The sequence below is a fragment of the Rana temporaria genome, chromosome 8 (assembly GCF_905171775.1).
Source record: "Rana temporaria chromosome 8, aRanTem1.1, whole genome shotgun sequence".
Lineage (NCBI taxonomy): Eukaryota > Metazoa > Chordata > Amphibia > Anura > Ranidae > Rana > Rana temporaria.
Genome location: NC_053496.1, coordinates 29,748,270 through 29,771,357, shown reverse-complemented (window position 1 = coordinate 29,771,357; position 23,088 = coordinate 29,748,270). Strand labels below are relative to the sequence as shown.

The 23,088-nt window shown below is 50.7% G+C and overlaps 1 protein-coding gene across 1 annotated transcript in view; it reads left to right on the top strand.

Annotated features, from left to right (window-relative positions):
• The first annotated feature begins 15,156 nt into the window (after positions 1-15,156).
• The window catches only part of INPP5F (inositol polyphosphate-5-phosphatase F), a 63,258-nt gene continuing 55,326 nt past the window's right edge, over positions 15,157-23,088 (top strand). The window contains exon 1 of the mRNA XM_040361466.1: positions 15,157-15,330. Within this exon, the coding sequence (XP_040217400.1) occupies positions 15,234-15,330 (97 nt within the window). The 5' untranslated portion in view covers positions 15,157-15,233. The remainder of the gene's footprint in view (positions 15,331-23,088) is intronic.

Here is a 23,088-nt window from a genome sequence, read left to right as displayed (position 1 = left end):
CACGGTTTTGCGGTCGTTTTTAAAACAGTATGGCAAACGCATACGTTTTCCTTTAACATTAATGTCAATGGAAAACGCACATGTGTGCGGTTCCATACGTTCCCGTCCGTTTCAGCCGCATACGGTTTTCCATATAAATCGTATGCGGCTGACGGACGGGAAAACCGTAGTGTGAACCCAGCCTTACTCAAAACATGCAACCTGTAGAATTTTTTAAACGTCGCCTATGGAGATTTTAAAGGGTAAAAGTTTGTCGCCATTCCACGAGCGGACGCAACTTTGAAGCGTGACATGTTGGGTATCAATCAACATTATATTTCACAATATAAAAAAAAATATTGGGCTAACTTTACTGTTGTCTTATTTTTCCCCAAAAAAGCGCGCTTGTAAGACCGCTGCGCAAATACGGTGTGACAGAAAGTATTGCAATGACCCCCATTTTATTCTCTAGGGTGTTAGAGTAAAAAATATATATATTGTTTGGGGGCTCCAATTAGAGGGAAGGAGATGGCAGTGAAAACACTGAGGAAGCTCCATTAGAATTGCTGGTTTACTTGTCAAGCCAACGGCCCCCACAGGATGGCGCCAGATCACAGAAGGAAGCTTAGGCCTGCACAGGCGCCCGGTCGCAATTGTGACTAGATCTAGTGACCTGGCGCCCGGGGAAGCTTGGGCCTGCAGAAGGCCGCAAAGCCGCGGCCTCAATTACCGGCCGGCGCGGCCCAACGCGATCACGTGGCGCGGGAGTGCACGGAAACACAGGATGTGCGCCCCCACCTCCCCCGCCGCGCGATCGCGTCGGGCCGCGCCGGCTGGTAATTGAGGCCGCGGCTTTGCGGCCTTCTGCAGGCCTAAGCTTCCCCGGGCGCCAGGTCGCTAATTCTAGTCGTAATTGCGACCGGGCGCCCGGATTTTGTCGAGCCCTGCCCTAATCTATTCATCTATAGACGATCCCTCCATCAGCTTCCGCAGCTATTAACCACTTAAGCCCCGGACCAATATGCAGCCTAAAGACCCAAGGTGTTTTTACAGTTCGGGACTGCGTCGCTTTAACAGACAATTGCGCGGTCGTGCGACGTGGCTCCCCAACAAAATTGGCGTCCTTTTTTCCCCACAAATAGAGCTTTATTTTGGTGGTATTTGATCACCTCTGCGGTTTTTAGTTTTTGCGCTATAAACAAAAATAGAGCGACAATTTTGAAAAAAATGCAATATTTTTTACTTTTTGCTATAATAAATATCCCCCAAAAACATATATAAAAAAACATTTTTTTCCCTCAGTTTAGGCCCGATACGTATTCTTCGACCTATTTTTAGTAAAAAAAATCGCAATAAGCGTTTATCGATTGGTTTGTGCAAAATTTATAGCGTTTACAAAATAGGGGATAGTTTTATTGCATTTTTATTAATTTTTTTTTTTTTACTACTAATGGCGGCGATCAGCAATTTTTTTGCGTGACTGCGACATTATGGCGGACACTTCGGACAATTTTGACACATTTTTGGGACCATTGTCATTTTCACAGCAAAAAATGCATTTAAATTGCATTCTTTATTGTAAAAATGACAGTTGCAGTTTGGGAGTTAACCCTAAGGCCCCATACACACGAGAGGATTTATCCGCAGATACGGTCCAGCGGACCGTATCCGCGGATAAATCCTCTCGAGGATTTCAGAAGATTTCTATGCGATGGCGTGTACACACCATCGCATTGAAATCCGCGCTGAAATCCTCTGCCGATGACGTGTCGCGCCGTCGCCGCTATTATGACGCGGCGACGGGCGCGACGCTGTCATATAAGGAATTCCACGCATGCGTCAAATCATTACGACGCGTGCGGGGAATCCCTTTCGGCGGATGGATCCGGTAAGTCTGTACAGACGAGCGGATCCATCCGTTGGAATGGATTCCAGCAGATGGATTTGTTGAGCATGTCAGCAAATATCCATCTGCTGGAAATCCATCCCAGGGGAGATTTATCTGCGGATAAATATCCGACGGAGTGTACACACCATAGAATCTATCCGCAGAAACCCATTTGATGGGATTTATCTGCGGATAGATTCTATGGTGTGTATGGGGCCTTAGGGGGCGCTGTAGGAGTTAGGGTGCACCTAGTGTGTGTTTACAACTGTAGGGGGGTGTGGCTGTAGGACTGACGTCATCGATTGTGTCTCCCCTATAAAGGGGATGACACGATCGATGCGCCGCCATAGTGAAGCACGGGGAAGCCGTGTTTACATACGGCTCTCCCCGTTCTTCAGCTCCGGGGAGCGATCGCGACGGAGCGGCTATAAACAAATAGCCGCGCCGTGGTCCCGGATCGCTCCCCGACCGCCGCATGTAGCGGGGGGGTCCCGATCGGACCCCCCACCCGCTAATAGGCAAGGACGTACATTAACGCCCATGTGCCTGTACGTGCCATATTGTGGACGTACATTTACATGCGGAGGTCGGGAAGTGGTTAACTTTTGTATCAATTGACCCTCCTTCTAGATTGTAATCTCTAGCGAGCAGGGCCCTCTGATTCCTCTTGTACCAAATTGTAATGTAACTGTAATGTCTGCCTTCATTTTGTTAAGCGCTGCATAAACTGTTGGCGCTATATAAATCCTGTATAATAATAAAAATAAATGTACAACCTGTATCTTCTGTAAATTGGAAGATTCACCATTACAGTATGTAACATCGAGGTGCCAAATTCCTCACCATAAGGTGTGACTCTGTGATTATCCATGCTACACCACTAGTGCTTGCCTTCCTCACATAAACGCACAGTATGCTTCCATCCTTGCATGGCTCTGTCTGTCCTAGGGACACCGTGTTGTGTAACATGACACACGCATGTAACCCATCTATTTATAGTATTCAGCTGGAGCCGGGGGAGGTGGAAAGATCAGCCTCGGGAGCAAAGATTTGCAGATAGGAAAATAACTCTGGAAAAAAAAAACTCAGTGAGTGGAGACGGCTGCACCAGAAGGCCCATGGTAGGTGGGATCCATGTTAGGTTTAGCTTGGTTCCCCTTAAAGTGGAGGTTCACCCGAAAAGTAAATTTTTAACCTTAGATTGATGCTCATTTTGTCAAGGGGAATCGGGTAGTTTTTTTTAAAATCAAAGCCGTACTTACCGTTTTAGAGATGCATCTTCTCCGCCGCTTCCGGGTATGGGCTGCGGGACTGGGCGTTCCTACTTGATTGACAGGCTTCCGACGGTCGCATCTATCGCGTCACGATTTTCCAAAAGTAGCCGAACATCGGTGCGCAGGCGCCGTATAGAGCCGCACCGACGTTCGGCTTCTTTCGACTACTCGTGACGCGATAGATGCGACCGTCGGAAGCCTGTCGGAAGCCTGTCAATCAAGTAGGAACGCCCAGTCCCGAAGACCATACCCGGAAGCGGCGGAGAAGATCTCTCTCTAAAACAGTAAGTACGGCTTCGATTTTAAAAAAACTACCCGATTCCCCTAGACAAAATTAGCCTCAATCTAAGGTTAAAAAAAAATTCTCGGGTGAACTCCCGCTTTATGCCCTGTACACACGATCGGTTTGTCCGATGAAAACAGACCGATGGACTGTTTTCATCGGACAAACCGATCGTGTGTGGGTCCCATCGGTGAAAAGAAATAGAACCTGTTTTAAATTTTTTCTATGGATAAAAAAACGATCGTCTGTGTGGAAGTCCATCAGTCAAAAATCCATACATGCTCAGAATCAAGTCGACGCATGCTCGGAAGCAATGGCCCAGATTCTCGTATCTGGGCGTAAAACTGCGGCGGCGTAATGTATGTCATTTACGTTACTCCGCCGCAATTTTGCTTTATTCACAAAGAACTTGCCTGTAAAGTTGCGGCGGCATAGCGTAAATCCCCCGGCGCAAGCACGCCTAATTCAAATGAGTCGGGTAGGGGGCGTGGATCATTTAAATTAGGCGCGTTCCCGCACCGAACGTAGTGCGCATGCGCAGTCCCTAAAATTTCCCGACGTGCATTGCGCTAAATGACGTCGCAAGGACGTCATTGTTTTCGACGTTTTGGTTTTGGCGTCCAGCCCCATTCACGGACGACTTACGCAAACGACGTAAATTTTAAAATTTCGACGCGGGAACGACGGACATACTTAACATTGGTTGGCCCTCATATAGCAGGGGCAACTTTACGCGTCGCAAATCTAACGTAAAATTCGTAACTTCACTGCGTCGACCGCGCGTACGTTCGGGAATTTGCATATTTTGCTAATTTGCATACTCGACCGGGAAAACTACGGAGGCGACACCTAGCGGCGGAAAAAATAATTGCATTTAAGATCCGACAGCGTAAGAGCATTACGCCTGTCGGATCTAATGGTTATCTATGCGTAACTGATTCTAAGAATCAGTCGCATAGATACGACGGCCCAGATTAGGATTTACGACGGCGCACATTGCGTTGCAAGCCCTTTGAGAATCTGGGCCATTGAACTTAATTTTTCTCAGCACGTCGTAGTGTTTTACGTCACCGCCTTTTGGCACGGTCGGATTTTTGACTGATGTGTAGGCAAGACTGATGAAAGTCAGCTTCATCGAATATCCGATGAAAAAAATCCATCCATCGGATTAGATATCCGACCGTGTGTACAGGGCTTTACCCATTCACTTAACCACTTGAAGACCAGGCTTTTTCTGGCAAGTTTTAAATCAGTATTTTTTTGCTAGAAAATTACTTCTAACCCCCAAACATTATAAATGTTTTTTTTTTTTGCCGAGACCCTAGGGCAGTGATGGCGGACCTTGGCTCCCCAGATGTTTTGGAACTACATTTCCCATGATGCTCATGCACTCTGCAGTGTAGTTGAGCATCATGGGAAATGTAGTTCCAAAACATCTGGGGTTCCAAGATTCGTCAACACTGCGCTAGGGAATAAAATGGCGATCACTGCAATTTTCTATTGCACACGGTATTTGCGCAGCAGTTTTGCAAATGCATTTTTTTGGAGGAAAAAATACACTTTAATGAATTAAAAAACAAAACACAATAGTAACCCCAATTATTTGCATAATGTGAAAGATGATATTATGCCGAGTAAATAGATACCTAACATGTCACGCTTTAAAATTGTGCAGGCTCGTGGAATGGCAGCAAACTACGGTACTTAAAAATCTCCATAGGCGGCGCTTTAAACGCCTTTACAGGTTACCAGTTTAGCATTACAGTGGAAGTCTTGTCCTAGAATTATTGCCCTCACTCTAATGTTCGTGGTGATATCAATAAGACCTCACGTCTTTCCTCCAGGCTGGAAAGCATAAGATCGTGAAAAAAAATTCACAGATCTAATGCTTACTAGCCGCAATTGCGGCTTTGTTTACTTACGGGTATCCGGACGTGACGTCATCACATCGCGCCCGGGCCTCCGACGGTCATAGAGATGACCGGTGACTATCTGGTCACCGGTCATCTCTATGCTTCCTATCCGGCGCACAGCGATCCTTTCTCCGGGCACGGGGGAGCCCGGAGAAGCACCGGATGGCGGCGGGAGGGGGGATGTCCCCTCCTGCCGCCTATAAGAACGATCAAGCAGCGGAACCGCCGGAACAAAATGATATCTGAATGATGCCTCTAGCTGCAGGCATCATTCAGATATAACCGCACAAAGTCCAGGACGTCATATGACGTCCACCCAGGATAGGAGATCCCCTTTGTGGACGTCATATGACGGTGTGCGGTATTGAAGTGGTTAAAAAAAAGGGTATAATTGTTTTTTTTTTTTTTATATCTATTCAAAAATGTTTTGCCTTTCATTTCTATTCTAAATGGAATGGCTTGTTTTATAAGGTTTACAATCACCTTAAGCCCAGAGTAGTCACTTCCTTATTGAGAACTCTCCCCTGCTCCCTCCCCAACTATATGACACTTTCTGTAATTAAAATTGTATGTCTTGGCTTAGCCAAAGAAGGAGACTGCTTTATAGTGCTGAAGTTCACAGGCTGCCAATGAGGAAGAAAGGAGAGAATATCAGGGAGATAAGAAAGGATACCATCCGTGGCCCAGATTCAAGAAGCAATTGCGCCAGTGTAACCATGAGTTACACGGCGCAATTGCTTACTTGCTCCGGCGTAACGATTGCTCCTGATTCAGGAACCTCGTTACACCGGCTGCAGCCTAAAATCTGCGCGGCATAAGGCTCTTATGCCTCGCAGATTTTAGGCTGCATTCTTGCGGGGGCCGCTAGGGGGCGCTCCCATTGTGTATCAGCGTGTAGTATGCAAATTGCATACTACCACTGATTCACAATCTTGCGCGGGCCCCGCGCAAGCCAGGTACGGAGTTTCCGTACGGCTACTTTAGCGCAAGGCTGCCCTTTCTAATAGCAGGGGCAGCCTGTGCTAAAGTATACCGCCGCTCCCGCGTCGCGACGTTCAAATGTTACGTTGTTTGCGTAAGTGCTTCGTGAATGGCGCTGGACGCCATTCACGTTCACTTTGAAGCAAATGACGTCCTTGCGACGTCATTTGCCGCAATGCACGTCGGGAAAGTTTCCCGACGGAGCATGCGCTGTACGCTCGGCGCGGGAGCGCGCCTAATTTAAATGATTCCCGCCCCCGGCGGGATCATTTAACTTGCGGGCGCTTACGCCGGGCAAATTTGCCGGGGCGCCCTCGCAAGTCACGGAGCTACTGCTCCGTGAATCGAGGGCAGCGCAAAATATTTGCGTGGGCGCAGGGCAAAATCGTTGCCCTGCTCCCGCGCAAATATCGCGCAAATCTTATTGAATCTGGGCCCTTGTAAATTCAGCTCTTTTGTGTCTCCCTGGCAGCAGAGTTTTTCCTGTCATCTGTCTGCATTTCTTTTCTCCTTCTGTAATCTGTGTTCCCCCGATGCAGTCGGTGTCATTCCATTTGCTTTTCCTTTTCCTTCGGACTTGGCTGATCACAAATCAGGGGAAAAGGGCCAATCACAGCGGCCCTTTACCACGTGATCATGGCTCCTAAGTTCCAACTGTACGGCCGCGTACACACGACCGGTTTTCTCGGCAGAATTCAGCAAGAAACTCGATGGGAGACTGCCGAGAAAACCGGTCGTGTGTACACTTTTCGCCGAGAAACCCGTCGGGAAACTCGTCGAGCCAAAAAGAGAGCATGTTCTCTATTTCCTCGTTGGGCAATGGGAACATTTGGCTCGACGAGTTTTTTGACAGCCGAACAAGGAACTCGACGAGCAAAACGATGTGTTTTGCACGTCGAGTTTCTCGGCCGTGTGTACGCGGCCTACCTGATTTTGAGGGACTGTCCCTGATTTGGAACAAAGTCCCTCTCCTACTTATTTGTCCCACATTTTGGTCTGATTTATATAATTGTATATAAAATGCACTAATTATTAGTTTCCCAGTGCTAAACCTTTCATCCAATTTCTAAATCGCAGCATTAAAATGATATAAAGGAATAGTAGTGGTAAAAAAAGAGCACTTGTAGGCTTAGCTATTTTTTTTTTTATATAAATCTCCTTTTAGGGGCGTGGCAGGGGGTGTGTCCTATGCCTACATGCTTTTGCTAATAGGTGTCCCTCATTCCCATCTTAAAAAGTTGGGAGGTATGCACGTGATCAACTGTCAGCCAATCACAGATGATTAAAGGAATAACGTCATTTTTTTCCTCACGCTCAGAGCGTGAGGAGAAAAGAAGAAGGCCGATAACTGGCCTCTGTTAAAAGGGACAACATTTCCCATTAGTGCTGTTAATCAGTACCCACCAGTGCCACCTATCACTGGATAGCCTGGTCCAATCAGGACAGAAGGCGGATTGGGTTGGCCAAGGAAGCCATTGCGCTACGACCATGGAGGGGTAAGTGCGGACCTGGTGGGGGGGGGGGGGGTTTTGTGGGTTGCCGGGTTGGTTGTCTGCCGCTCCCCCCCCCCAAAAAAAAAGTTTAGCACCAGCGGCAATGGTTTGATAATAAAATCAAATTAGGAGATATCATTATCATTTACCACCAACCTAATGTCCAGTTTGTTCTGAAAAAAAATACAAAGTATATATCACCTGGATACACTTAAGCAGGGCTCAACAAAATCCGGGTGCCCGGTCGCAATTACGACAAGAAATTGTGACTTGGCGCCCGCCGGTAATTGAGGCCGAGGCATTGCGGCCTTCGCAGAGGGAAGCTTAGGCCTGCAGAAGGCCGCAAAGCCGCGGCCTCAATTACCCACGGGCACGACCTGTGATCGCGTGGCGGGGGAGGTGGGGGCGCACGGAGGCACCTTCTGTGATCTGGCGCCATCTTGTGGTGGTCATTGGCATTACAAGTAAAACAGCAGTTCCAATGTGTTTTTCACTGTTTTCACTGCCATCTCCTTCCCTCTAATTAGAACCCCCAAACATTATATATATGTTTTAGTCTAACACCCTAGAGAATAAAATGTCGGTTGTTGCAATACTTTCTGTCACACTGTATTTGTGCAGCGGTCTTACAAGCGCACTTTTTTTGGGAGAAAATACACTTTTTTTAATTAAAAAATAAGACAACAGTAAAGTTAGCCCAATTTTTTTTTATATTGTGAAAGATAATGTTACGCCAAGTAAATTGATAACCAACGTGTCACGTTTCAAAATTGCGTCCGCTCGTGGAATGGCGACAAACGTTTACCCTTTAAAATCTCCATTGGCGACGTTTAAAAAATTCTACAGGTTGCATGTTTTGAGTTACAGAGGAGGACGAGAATTATTGCGATCGCTCTACCAATCGATACCTCACATGTGTGGTTTGAAAACCGTTTACATATGCGGGCGCTACTCACGTATGCGTTCGCTTCTGTGCGCGAGCTTGGCGGGACGGGGAGCGCGTTTTCTGGCTCCTAACTTTTTTAGCTGGCTCCTAGATTCCAAGCAAATTTGTCAAACCCTGCACTAAAGCCCCATACACACTATTAGATTTTCTGCAGATTTTTGTCTTCAGATTTCCCAAAACCATATAGTGCAAGGGCCTGCCTGATTGCATACAAATTTAAACTCTTAAGGTCTGACCTGATATTATATGGGTTGGGTAAATCTGAAGACACAAATCAGCAGAAAATCTAATAGTGTGTATGGGGTGTTAGTTGTTGCAATGATGTGTGCAGTTAATACTAATACATGGCAAAAGTTGCAAAACTGGATTCCGCTCGGGCATCAAGATTTGTTTTACTTTCATCATGCAGGAGTTAATAAAGATCTTTGTAAACACTCTCGTCCTGTTCTTGGCGCTGTTCTACTTCAGGATGGGGGCAGTAGGTCTTGCCAGTGTTCTTCTGATGTCTGTCTCCTGTCATCTCTGCCAATGTGAAAGAAGAGAAAATCCTAGCATTGTGCAAGGTGTAGTACATGAAAGTTGCCATTAGATGTCCTACTTGTACCATCATCACTGGTGTTCTTCCCAATTCCTCCAACAATCTATTGCAGTCTGTGAGAATAGACAGGACCCTGATGACATTGGGGTAGATTCAGTAAGCAATTACACCTGCGTATCCATAGATACGCAGCGTAATTGCTAAGTAGTGCCGGCGAATCAACTTTCTGTATTCAGAAAGCTCGATACGCCGACTGTAGCCTAAGATATGACTGGCATAAGGCTCTTATGCCGTCGTATCTTAGGCTGCATTCTGACGCTGGCCGCTAGGTGGCGTTCCCGTAGTTGTCAGCGTAGAGTATGCAAATTGCATACTCACGCTGATTCACAAACGTACGCGAGCCCGGCGGTCTTGTTTTACGTCGTTTGCGTTCGTCGCTTTCGTCGTAAGGCTGCTCCTGCTATTAGGAGGCGCAGCCAATGGTAAGTATAGACGTCGTTCCCGCGTCGCGATTTTCGAAATTTACGTTGTTTGCGTAAGTGGATCGTGAATGGCGCTGGACTCCATTTACGTTCACGTCGAAGCAAATGACGTCCTTGCGACGTCATTTACCGAAATTTTCCTGGTGGAGCATGCGCAGTACGTTCGGCGTGGGAACGCGCCTAATTTAAATGATCCACGCCCCCTACGGGATCATTTAAATTACGGGCGCTTACGCCGGCCCCTTTTACGAAACGCCGCCGCAAATTACGGAGCTAATGCTTCGTGAATGAAGCGTAGCTCCAGTAATTTACGGAGGCGTAGCGTAAAAACGGTAGGCTGCGCCTGCCGTAGCAGTGCGCGCACCTAGCTGAATCTACCCCATTGATGTCAGCGGCACAGAAGGTGGAACTAATATTTCTGTATTAGAGGGAAGATCAGGGCTGCTGATAAGGCAGTACAACGGGTCCTGTTGTACTGGGCCCAGGCCTCATCAGCTAAATAGGGGGGAACAGGGCACAATTAATTGTTAATTTCTGCCTAAATTCATGGATTTTACTAGACCACACCCCTCACTCCTACTTGCTTACCAGGGCTTACATTACATTTCCCTGGGCCCCATCGGGTCAACAGAGGGGCTCAGTAGGTGGAAGCAGAGGAGGGACTTTTTTCATTTTTTAGGTGTAGACGAATAAAGTCAGTGCCGCTGCTCAACTGCACCCTGGGGGGGGAATAAGGGCGGAGTTGGGGGGCCCCAACAGAAAGGCTGTGCAGGGCCCCATGATTTCTAACAGTGGGGGAAGATACTGCTAGAAAGTGTGAGTTATTATTTAACCCTTCCTCACCGTCTGCAGGTTCCTCTATACCAGAGATGGCGAACCTTGGCACCCCAGATATTTTAGAACTACATTTCCCATGATGCTCAACTACATTGCATCATGGAAAATGTAGTTACAAAACATCTGGGGTGCCAGGGGTCTCCATCACTGATCTATACTGTAAGGTTTAAAGTGGAGTCCCACCTAAACCTGACGGCAAAATTAAGTTTGTCCACCTGTAGCGCTACCCCCGCGGGAGCCGCTGATTTGTTGTTGGGATCGGCGTATTAAGTTACCTTAGTGTTGTCTAGGGGTGCAGTTGGAGAACAGAGTAGTGAGCGAATGTCCAGACAATGAATAAAGGTTTTCCAATGCTTTATTTCCAGGCCAACATCAACATCAAATAGGAAGAAAAGGTTGATGAAGCAAAAGGGAGAACTTTGCAGTATCAGGCCTGGACATGAACCGGGCAATCCTGCTCTCAGTAGCATCAAATTGCAGTTCGTCGCCACTCCAGCCAGAGTGGGCGAAGTGCCCCCGGACAGACTCCTGCCACGAGCCTGGCAGCCGAAGCGTCACCCCAGACTGCTGGGAGGAACAGGCCTCTCTCACAGACCCGGCTCCAGGGCCTCTGCCACAGGCCTACTACTTTAGATGAGCTAAATGGACGAATTGAGCGAACCCTCCCAGTAGATTTAAAGCGGGAGTTCACCCTAAAAATAATTTTTACCCGTAGATTGATGCTCATTTTGTCTAGGGGAATCGGGTAGTTGTTTTAAAATCCGAGCAGTACTTACCGTTGTAGAGAGCGATCTTCTCCGTCGCTTCCGGGTATGGGTCTTCGGTAACGGGCGTCCTTCTTGATTGACAGTCTTCTGAGAGGCTTCCGACGGTCGCATCCATCGCGGCACTCGTAGCCGAAAGAAGCCGAACGTCGGTGCGGCTCTATACTGCGCCTGCGTTCGGCTTCTTTCGGAAAATCGTGACGCGATGGATGCGACCGTCGGAAGCCTCTCGGAAGACTGTCAATCAAAATAGGAACGCCCAGTCCCGCAGCCCATACCCGGAAGCGACGGAGAAGATGCATCTCGAAAACGGTAAGTACTGCTTCGATTAAAAAAAAACTAGCCGATTCCCCTAGACAAAATGAGCATGGATCTAAGGGTAAAAAGTTGTATGTCCGGGTGAACCCCCGCTTTAAGCTTAGATCACTGGATGAAAGCAAAGCGTACCTGTCAGCATTCCGGTCACCAGATCCCCGATGGCTCGTTCAAGCTCCGCTGGATAACCTGCCCCCGGGTTCTCCTCAAGCCGACCCCCCAATCGAGCGGCTCCCAGCCTGGGATCTTGTCAGTAAAGCGGGGGACCTAGCAAGTCACTGGGGCCCCTCTCAGCAATATAGAGCTCCCTGTAGCATTTGAAGGCCATCGCCGGGGTTCGTTGGATGCGCGCACCCTAAAGGTGGATGCCGCACCTGGAACCCGCGGGAAGAACCAATAAAGATGGCGTCTGCCACAGATATACCCCTCCCCAGCATGCTCTGCGAGGGAAAACTCCTCTAATTGGCTGCTGGGGAAAAGTGGCTCTGCCAGAACCCCTCTAGCGCCACCTGTCGCCCAGGGGTGGAAACAACACCCCTGGAGCAAAGTCTGACCTACAGGACATTTCTGGAATGACAACAGCCCAAATTTGACAAATTGTGAATGGGAGAAAAAATAACTCTCCCATTCCCCATTAACTTTAGCGTAGTGCCCATACTGGAAGTAAGGGGGCGCTACACACCTTTCTCACGTCTTTTGACCTTTGCATGTACACTGGTAGCAACTTGTCCATGTCTTCCTGCTGTGTACTCAGTGACTCCGTGTGAATACTTGGAATCGAAGGGACTGCCCCCAGTTTTCCTGGAAACTGGATACCACTTTAGAATGAAGCTTTGGAGATGGACGTAGTATCAGTATTTCTGGTAGAACAACACAAAAGGGGTGCACTAGGAACCGCAATGGAAATTAAGCTATTGGAGCAAAGGAAGCATGTACTTGTGCTTTCAGAACAAATCCTAGAATTTCCTTGGTGGTCGTATATGGATTACTTCCTGCATGAAGCATTTGTTCAATGGCTCTTTCACCCATCTGCAGCCTGAAAGAGGATAAAGGCAGAGACCTGTACTTTAATGGTGTTGTATGCCAAGCCATTTCCAGGAAATTGCTGAGCAAACAGAACAAACTTCCTTCATATCCTCTCATATGTAGAGTTTGTGGTCTTGTGGTCTTCACCAAGGTCTGAACCACCTCGGATGAAAATCCCTGGCTGCACCTCTAGTCTGGCCGATTCAATAGCCAGGCTACTAAAAGACTGAATTGGGGTGCTGCCATGGACGGTGGCATAAAAGACCTTTTTTGATCGGAAACGGACTTGGTGGTGCTGATGACATCTGGAGGAGCAATGAAAACCAAGGCCCCCTCGGCAGGTGTAAAGCACCTGTATGGCTTAAACGTGTTCTGTCCAAATTTTCTGAAGATACTTCATAATCAAGGACACCAGAGAAGGACAGACACCAACGGGAAAAAAACCCCATAGCACTGTGAATTCATCTTCTACCATTTCACCTTTGTATCTTGTTCCAAATACCAGAAGCTGGAATGCCCCATAGAGCTAATACTAGTTGAGGTACTTCTCGTTGGAAAATTATTTGCCTAACTCAGGCATGTCCAAAGTCCGGCCCGCGGGTCAAATGCGGCCCCCCTGTTGATTTAATATGGCCCCTCTGGGAATTTGGATATATATTGTTTGTGGCCCCCAGGGCCACAAAAGATATATACCGTATTTATCGGCGCTGCCTTGGTGGGGGCAGGACGAGCGCCATCAGATTACATGAAGAGAATCTCCTGTTTAGCAGCGTCTGTATTGGAAGTCCCGTCTCCTGGGATGCCATTGAACGACTGTTCTGTCTATCATAGGAGGTGGGACTTTGTATTAAAGAGGCCAGAGTAAACAAGAGATTCTCCTGTTTGTAATCTGTTGGCACTCATCCCCCCCTCCCTCTGCCCTCCGAGGCTGCAGATGGGCATCGATCAGGCTGCACTGATGGCAATGGTAAGGCTGCATTCATGGCACATGTGAAGCTCCATTGGTTGCAATGGTAAGGCTGCATTCATTGCAATGGTAAGACTGCATTCATGGCACGTGTAAGGCTGCATTCATGGCACGTGTGAGGCTGCATTTATGGCACATGTGAGGCTGCATTGGTTGCAATAGTGAGCCTGCATTGGTTGCAATGGTGAGGCTGCATTGGTTGCAATGGTGAGGCTGCATTGGTTACAATGGTAAGGCTGCATTGGTTGCAATGGTAAGGCTGCATTGGTTGCAATGGTATGGCTGCATTCATGGTAATGGTAAGCCTGTGTGTTATATGTCGATAAATACGGTATATCCAAATAACACGCCCAAGCTCATCCTTAGTCCTGAGCTTCGCTCTGGGATTCGTTGGGGCCACAAAATAAATATATACAGTATTTTCAAATAACACGCCCAAGCTCATCTCTTCACCACACACAGCCACAAAGGCAAGAGAATTCTAGTTGGGCAGTGTATTAGAGCTCAGATGAACACACTTAGACCGAATTTTAATGGTTCAAAGAATGTCAGGCAAAATGGTCGGCCCACACGCATGTTCACTTCATCAAATCTGTCCCTCTTTGAAAAAAGTTTGGACACCCCTGGCCTAACTGATCTATTAGTGGATTCCAGAAAGTAGACTGTCATTAAGGCTTCATTTCCACTGGCGTTTTTACAGCCACTTTTCTGAGCGTTTTTTACAGCTTAAAAACGCCTGTCCATGTTATTCTATGGCATCATGCCCACATAGACGTTTTTGAGCTGCAAATGGCATAGGCGTTTTTGAGCTGTAAAAAAAACGCGGGACCAGGGCGTTCTGAAGCTCCAGAGTAGAGCTGTAAAAACGCCAGACGTTAAAAAACGCTCAAAAACGCGCAAAAACGCGCGCCGCCATCTTGCTACACCCCGCACTCCTCCATAGTAAGGATACACTGAGAAGGTGGCAAGCGGACATCTTTATACACCCACTGGAGTTTTGCATTTTATTTTTAAGAGTAAAGTGAGTTTATACAGGGAAATACAGTACTTAGAACTCTGTGTAAATGTTTAGACGTTGAATTTTTAAAACAGCGAATTTCATTCAGATTAGCAAACCTGTGAGATCAGCAGGCTTGCCGCTGCTTTTAAAATTCAACATCTAACAGTCAAACGTAGTTCTAAGTACCGTATTTTCCATAATAAACTCACTGTTAAAAATAATTGTAAAATAAAAAAAACTCCGGTGGGTGGAACAATATGTCCGCATGCCCCCTTCTCACTGTATCCTCACTGCGGACGGGTGTACCAAGATGGCGGCGACGAAACGTCACTTCCGTTACACATTCGGACTGGTCGCCTAATCTGATGGAAACAGTTCGCCCGGAAGGGGATTGTGGGTGAAGTTTCTCTCCATGGTGACGGAGCAGAGTGTCATGGAAGGGGCGGGGCTCGGAATGTACCTGCGGCGGGAGGGAGGAGCAGGGGGCGGAGCCGAGGCTGACAGCGATGCGGAGTGCGGTCACACCCGGAGCTCCCGGTCGCCTCTGATGGAGCTCTTCCAGTCCCAGGAACATTACATCGTCCAGAGCGGGGACCGGGCCTTGTGGTGCAGCCGCCGGGATGGGGCTCTGTCCACCCGACCAGGTGAGATGGGAGACGTGTGGGGGTCCAGACAGCAAGGGCCAAACACCAACACAGGGGCCCCACACAGCAGGGTCCTTAGATGAGCTCAGGGGCCCCACGCATCTTAGATGAGCTCAGGGGCCCCACGCAGCAGGCACCTGAGATGAGCTCAGGGGCCCCAGGCAGCAGGGTCCTGAGATGAGCTCAGGGGCCCCAGGCAGCAGGGTCCTGAGATGAGCTCAGGGGTCCCAGGCAGAAGGCACCTGAGATGATCTCAGGGGTCCCAGGCAGCAGGCTCCTGAGATGAGCTCAGGGCTCCCAGGCAGAAGGGAGATGAGCTCAGGGGCCCCACGCAGCAGGCACCTAAGATGAGCTCGGGGGCCCCACGCAGCAGGCACCTGAGATGAGCTCAGGGGTCCCAGGCAGAAGGCACCTGAGATGAGCTCAGGGGTCCCAGGCAGAAGGCACCTGAGATGAGCTCAGGGGTCCCAGGCAAAAGGCACCTGAGATGAGCTCAGGGGCCCCAGGCAGCAGGCACCTGAGATGAGCTCAGGGGCCCCAGGCAGCAGGGTCCTGAGATGAGCTCAGGGGCCCCAGGCAGCAGGGTCCTGAGATGAGCTCAGGGGCCCCAGGCAGCAGGGTCCTGAGATGAGCTCAGGGGCCCCAGGCAGCAGGGTCCTGAGATGAGCTCAGGGGCCCCAGGCAGCCAGGGTCCTGAGATGAGTTCAGGGGCCCCAGGCAGCAGTGTCCTTAGATGAGCTCAGGGGTCCCAGGCAGAAGGCACCTGAGATGAGCTCAGGGGTCCCAGGCAGAAGGCACCTGAGATGAGCTCAGGGGTCCCAGGCAGAAGGCACCTGAGATGAGCTCAGGGGCCCCCAGGCAGCAGGGTCCTGAGATGAGCTCAGGGGCCCCCAGGCAGCAGGGTCCTGAGATGAGCTCAGGGGCCCCCAGGCAGCAGGGTCCTGAGATGAGCTCAGGGACCCCAGGCAGCAGGGTCCTGAGATGAGCTCAGGGACCCCAGGCAGCAGGGTCCTGAGATGAGCTCAGGGACCCCAGGCAGCAGGGTCCTGAGATGAGCTCAGGGACCCCAGGCAGAAGGCACCTGAGATGAGCTCAGGGGTCCCAGGCAGAAGGCACCTGAGATGAGCTCAGGGGCCCCCAGGCAGCAGGGTCCTGAGATGAGCTCAGGGGCCCCCAGGCAGCAGGCACCTGAGATGAGCACAGGGGTCCCAGGCAGCAGGGTCCTGAGATGAGCACAGGGGTCCCAGGCAGCAGGGTCCTGAGATGAGCTCAGGGGCCCCAGGCAGCAGGGTCCTGAGATGAGCTCAGGGGCCCCAGGCAGCAGGGTCCTGAGATGAGCTCAGGGGCCCCAGGCAGCAGGGTCCTGAGATGAGCTCAGGGGCCCCAGGCAGCAGGGTCCTGAGATGAGCTCAGGGGCCCCAGGCAGCAGGGTCCTGAGATGAGCTCAGGGGCCCCAGGCAGGAGAGGCGACGGGACGCCGGGAGGGTAGCCTGGAGAGGCGGCGGGATGCCGGTTGGGTAGCCTGGAGAGGCGGCGGGACGCCTGGAGAGGGTAGCCTGGAGAGGCGGCGGGACGCCTGGAGAGGGTAGTCTGGAGAGGCGGCGGGACGCCTGGAGAGGGTAGTCTGGAGAGGCGGCGGGACGCCTGGAGAGGGTAGTCTGGAGAGGCGGCGGGACGCCTATAGAGGGTAGTCTGGAGAGACGGCGGAACGCCTGGAGAGGGTAGTCTGGAGAGGCGGCGGGACGCCGGGAGGGTAGCCTGGAGAGGCGGCGGGACGCCGGGAGGGTAGCCTGGAGAGGCGGCGGGACGCCTGGAGAGGGTAGCCTGGAGAGGCGGCGGGACGCCTGGAGAGGGTAGCCTGGAGAGGCGGCGGGACGCCTGGAGAGGGTAGCCTGGAGAGGCGGCGGGACGCCTGGAGAGGGTAGCCTGGAGAGGGTAGCCTGGAGAGGCGGCGGGACGCCGGGAGGGTAGTCTGGAGAGGCGGCGGGACGCCTGGAGGGGGTAGCCTGGAGAGGCGGCGGGACGCCTGGAGGGGGTAGCCTGGAGAGGCGGCGGGACGCCTGGAGAGGGTAGCCTGGAGAGGCGGCGGGACGCCTGGAGAGGGTAGCCTGGAGAGGCGGCGGGACGCCTGGAGAGGGTAGCCTGGAGAGGCGGCGGGACGCCTGGAGAGGGTAGCCTGGAGAGGCGGCGGGACGCCTGGAGAGGGTAGCCTGGAGAGGCGGCGGGACGCCTGGAGAGGGTAGACTGGAGAGGCGGCGGGACGCCTGGAGAGGGTAGACTGGAGAGGCGGCGGGACGCCGGGAGGGTAGCCTGGAGAGGCGGCGGGACGCCTGGAGAGGGTAGCCTGGAGAGGCGGCGGGACGCCTGGAAAGGGTAGCCTGGAGAGGCGCCGGGAGGGTAGCCTGGAGAGGCGGCGGGACGCCGGGAGGGTAGCCTGGAGAGGCGGCGGGACGCCGGGAGGGTAGTCTGGAGAGGCGGCGGGATGCCTGGAGAGGGTAGCCTGGAGAGGCGGCGGGACGCCTAGAGAGGGTAGCCTGGAGAGGCGGCGGGACGCCTGGAGAGGGTAGCCTGGAGAGGCGGCGGGACGCCTGGAGAGGGTAGCCTGGAGAGGTGGTGGGATGCCGGGAGGGTAGACTGGAGAGGCGGCGGGACGCCGGGAGGGTAGCCTGGAGAGGCGGCGGGACGCCTGGAGAGGGTAGCCTGGAGAGGCGGCGGGACGCCTGGAAAGGGTAGCCTGGAGAGGCGCCGGGAGGGTAGCCTGGAGAGGCGGCGGGACGCCGGGAGGGTAGCCTGGAGAGGCGGCGGGACGCCGGGAGGGTAGTCTGGAGAGGCGGCGGGACGCCTGGAGAGGGTAGCCTGGAGAGGCGGCGGGACGCCTGGAGAGGGTAGCCTGGAGAGGTGGTGGGATGCCGGGAGGGTAGACTGGAGAGGCGGCGGGACGCCGGGAGGGTAGCCTGGAGAGGCGGCGGGACGCCTGGAGAGTGTAGCCTGGAGAGGCGGCGGGACGCCTGGAAAGGGTAGCCTGGAGAGGCGCCGGGAGGGTAGCCTGGAGAGGCGGCGGGACGCCGGGAGGGTAGCCTGGAGAGGCGGCGGGACGCCGGGAGGGTAGTCTGGAGAGGCGGCGGGACGCCGGGAGGGTAGCCTGGAGAGGCGGCGGGACGCCGGGAGGGTAGTCTGGAGAGGCGGCGGGATGCCTGGAGAGGGTAGCCTGGAGAGGCGGCGGGACGCCGGGAGGGTAGACTGGAGAGACGGTGTGAGGATAGACTGGAATGATGGTGACATTCCAGGTCACATGGAAGACTGACTGAAGAAATGTTGGGATCTGAGATCTGGGAAGGAGATAATTGAGAGAGAAGCTGATCCCGGGACCTGCCAAGGATTGGCTGGATAAATGGATAGGGAAAGAATAGACTGGAGAGATGGTGGCATCACAGGGCACGGGAGGGATAGATGGGTGAGAAGAAGGGAGCTTGGTACTCAGAAACAATAGAGTGCTGTGCAGTACATGTTGTATATGGTGTCTGTATTTTCTATACGTATGTAGATCTGAGGTGTTTTATAATTGAGTTTTAGGTCTATATTGGACTTTCCTCTGGAGAATGGTGTGTTTGTCTATAAATAAATGTTCCTCTAGACGTGACTCTGTGTTATATATGAAGGTATTTGTGACTATAGTGTGTGTGTGTGTGTTTGTATATTATACAAATATGGCAGTATCTGTGTCTGTATTGGACATTCTTATAGACATGACTATGTGTTGTATTTAGTGCACCCGGAAAGTATTTTAAGCCTTTCACTTTTTCCACATTTTCTTATGTTTATTCCAAAATGCATTAAATTAATTTATTTTCCTCCAAAATGTTGCAAACAATTCCCCATAATGACAACGTGAAATTCGTTTGTTTGAAATCTTTGCAAACGTATTAACCACTTAAGAATCTGGGCTATAGCCGAATGACGGCCACGGCACAGACCTCATTTGCCGGGAGGCCGTTCCCCACGCTCCCCTGCAGGGCACGCACTGTGATCACTGAGACTCGGCTGATCACAGATCCCGGCCCCTTACCATGTGATCAGCTGGCAGACAATGACAGCTGATCAAGTGATGTAAACAAAAGCTCAGTAATCATTTTTTTTTTCTCCTCATGCTGACAGCGTGAGGAGAAAAAACAGCCGATCACCTGCTTATTTGCAAGGGACATTGGTCCCAAAGAGGAAGAGGCAATTCTGTCTCATCTGTGCAATCAGTGCCCATCAGTGCCCTTCAGTGCCGCCTCATCGGTGCCCATCAGAGCAGCCTCATCGGCATACATCAATGTAGGAGAAAAATTACCTGTTTGCAAAATTTTATAACAAAATATAAAAAAATAATAATAATTAACAAAAAAAAAATTTGTATTTTTATTTTTTTTTTTAACAAAAAATAAACACTGCAGAGATGATCAAATACCACCAAAAGAAAGCTCTATTGGGTACAGTGTTGTATGACCGTGCAATTTGTCATTCAAAGTGCATCAGCGCTGAAAGCTGAAAATTGGTCTGGGCAGGAGGTGGGTTTAAGTGCCCAGTAAGCAAGTGGTTAAAAATAAACGATAAAAAAAATCCCATGTACATATGATAAGTATTTTACAGCCTTTGCCATGACACTCAAAACTGAGCTCAGGTGCGTTCTGTTTCCACTGATCATCCATCAGATGTTTCTACGACTTGATTGGAGTCCACCTGTGGTGAATTCAGTGGATTGGACATGATTTGGAAAGGCACACACCTGTCTATATAAAGTCCCACAGTTAACAGTGCATGTCAGAGCACAAACCAAGTCATGAAGTCTAAGGAATTGTCTATAGACCTCCGAGACAGGATTGTATGGAGGCACATATCTTTGGAAGGGTACAGAAACATTTCTGCAGCTTTGAAGGTCCCAATGAGCACAGTGGCCTCCATCATCTGTAAATGGAAGAAGTTTGGAACCACCAGGACTCTCCCTAGAGAAGGCCGTCCAGCCAAACTCGGCGATCGGAGGAGAAGGGCATTAGTTAGGGAGGTGACCAAAAACCCGATGGTCACTCTAGCAGAGCTCCAGCATTTCTCTGTGGAGAGAGGATAACCTTCCAGAAGAACAACCATCTCTGCAGCACTCCACCAATCAGGCCTGTATGGTAGAGTGGTCAGATGGAAGCCACTCCTCAGTAAATGGCACATGACAGCCCATATGGAGTTTGCCATAAGGAACCTGAAGAACTCCCAGACCTTGAGAAACTAAATACTCTGGTCTGATGAAACAAAGATTGAACTTATTGGTCTGAATGGCAAGCATCATATCTGAAGGAAACCAGGTATCGCTCATTACCTGGCCAATATCATCCCTACAGTGAAGCATGGCGGTGGCAGCATTATGCTGGGGGGATGTTTTTAAGCGGTGGGAACTAGGAGACGAGTCAGGGTCTAAGGAAAGATGTACAGAGACCTCCTTGATGAAAACCTGCTCCAGAGAGCTCAGGACCTCAGACTTGGGTGAAGGTTCATTTTCTAACAGGACAACGACCCCAATCACACAGACAAAATAACAAAGGAGTGGATACAGGACAACTCTGTGAATGTCATTGAGTGGCCCAGCCAGAGCCCAGACTTGAACACGATTGAACATCTCTGGAGAGATCTAAAAAATGGTTGTCCACCGACGTCCCCATCCAACCTGATGGAGGTCCTGCAAAAGGGAGGGAGAAACTGCCCAAAAATAGGTGTGCCAAGCTTGGTAGCAGTATAGTCAAAAAGACTTGAGGCTGTAATTTGTGCCAAAGGTGCTTCAATAAAGTATTGAGCAAAGGCTGTGAATACTTTGGTACAGTTTTTTTTTTTCTTTTAATTTTTTATTGAAGTTTGCTCCCGGTGTCCAGTAGTAGCATTGTATTGCCAGTATGCTGGTTCTCGGCAAGCTGCTGGTGTCATGTAGTAGCAGTGTGTGGTCACTGGGCTGGTATTTGGCGTGTTTCTGGTATTACCGCTGTGAGGTTGTTGTGCTGGCCTGGCACATAGTGTGCTATCCTGGTGTCAGGCAGTAACAGTGTATGCTCAATGTTCTGGGACTTGGCGTGCTGCTAGTGTAAGGTAGTAGTAGTGTGCAGTCAATGTGCTGGTAGTGCCCTAGTGTTGGGTAGTAGCAGCGTGCGGTCAATATGCTGGTAGTAGCAGTGTGCTGTTCAATATGCTGCTAGTACCCTGGTGTTGGGTGGTAGCGGTGGGCTGCTAGTACCCTGGTGTTGGGTGGTAGCGGTGGGCTGCTAGTACCCTGGTGTTGGGTGGTAGCGGTGGGCTGCTAGTACCCTGGTGTTGGGTGGTAAGGGTGGGCTGCTAGTACCCTGGTGTTGGGTGGTAGCGGTGGGCTGCTAGTACCCTGGTGTTGGGTGGTAGCGGTGGGCTGCTAGTACCCTGGTGTTGGGTGGTAGCGGTGGGCTGCTAGTACCCTGGTGTTGGGTGGTAGCGGTGGGCTGCTAGTACCCTGGCGGCGTTGGGTGGTAGTAGTCAGTGTGCTGGTTTTACCCTGGTGTTGGGTGGTAGCAGTGTTTGGTTAGTGTGCTGCTACTTGGCATTCTCCCGTTAGTGACACCCAGCACAGCTAAGTCCTGTTTTGTGGCATTTCTCAGAAATAAGCTTTTATTATTATTTGGGACATTTGTGAGCAGTTACTGTATAGAGAATTCTTTGTTCTCCGTACAGTCGGATCGCAGACTCATTATCCTCCGATCCCCCCTCCATTGATATGAGTGATGACCCCCCCCCCCCCCCCGGGTGTGGATCATGTTCAGGTCAGACATAGAATGGAGTGAAGTTCCACCCTTCTGGGTCATAGTAATGTCACTTTTTCCTTGGACCCGGGCCCCAAGCAGCCAGTCATCGGGGCTTGCCTGGGTGTGTTTGCTGGCTGTGAATCCCCCCAGGCTGTAGACGTGATGTTTGGTATTCGGAATATTCTCTGTCTCCCAGTATGCCGCTATTTATCCGCTCATGCCGGAGCCGTGTTTACATGGCATGCTGAAATGAGTTCAATTATTCAGGACGACCTTCTGCCAGGACTGTGATACTGCAGACCTTTCCTTTATTAATGATGTGGCTCATCTCTCATGTATACCCGAGGAAAGAGACGTGTGAAGGGTCACCATCCTGTGGATGTGTCGGGGCCCTCCATATGATGACTATCTTCATCAGTGTAAAGTAAACATGGGGCTCCATTATACAGAACATGAATGGTACATATACAGTGCCTTGAAAAAGTATTCATACCCCCTTGAAATGTTCTACATTGTGTCATGTTACAACCAAAAACGTAAGAGCCGGTTTACACAGGGTCGACCTGGGATCCGACTTCAGGTCGCCCCTAGTCGCGCTGCATGAAGAAATGAATGCAAGTGAATCGAGCCGTCTTAAAGCGGTGGTTCACCCTCCATAGCAACATTTTAGCATAAAATGAGGCATAGTAGCGCGAGCTACAGTATGCCTGTCTTGATTTTTTTAGCCCGGTACTCACAGTGCAATCGTACATTGAAGATACCGACTCCCCGCGGGGAATGGGCGTTCCTATCCAGACGGAGGACGATTGACGGCCGGCTCTGGCACGTCACGCTCCCCGAAGACAGCCGGAGTGGGTCTCGGCTCTTCACGGCGCTATACGACGCCTGCGCACAGACTATGCGCAGGCGCCGTGAAGAGCCAAGCCTATTTTGGCTATTTCCGGAGAAGCGTGACGTGCCAGAGCCGGCC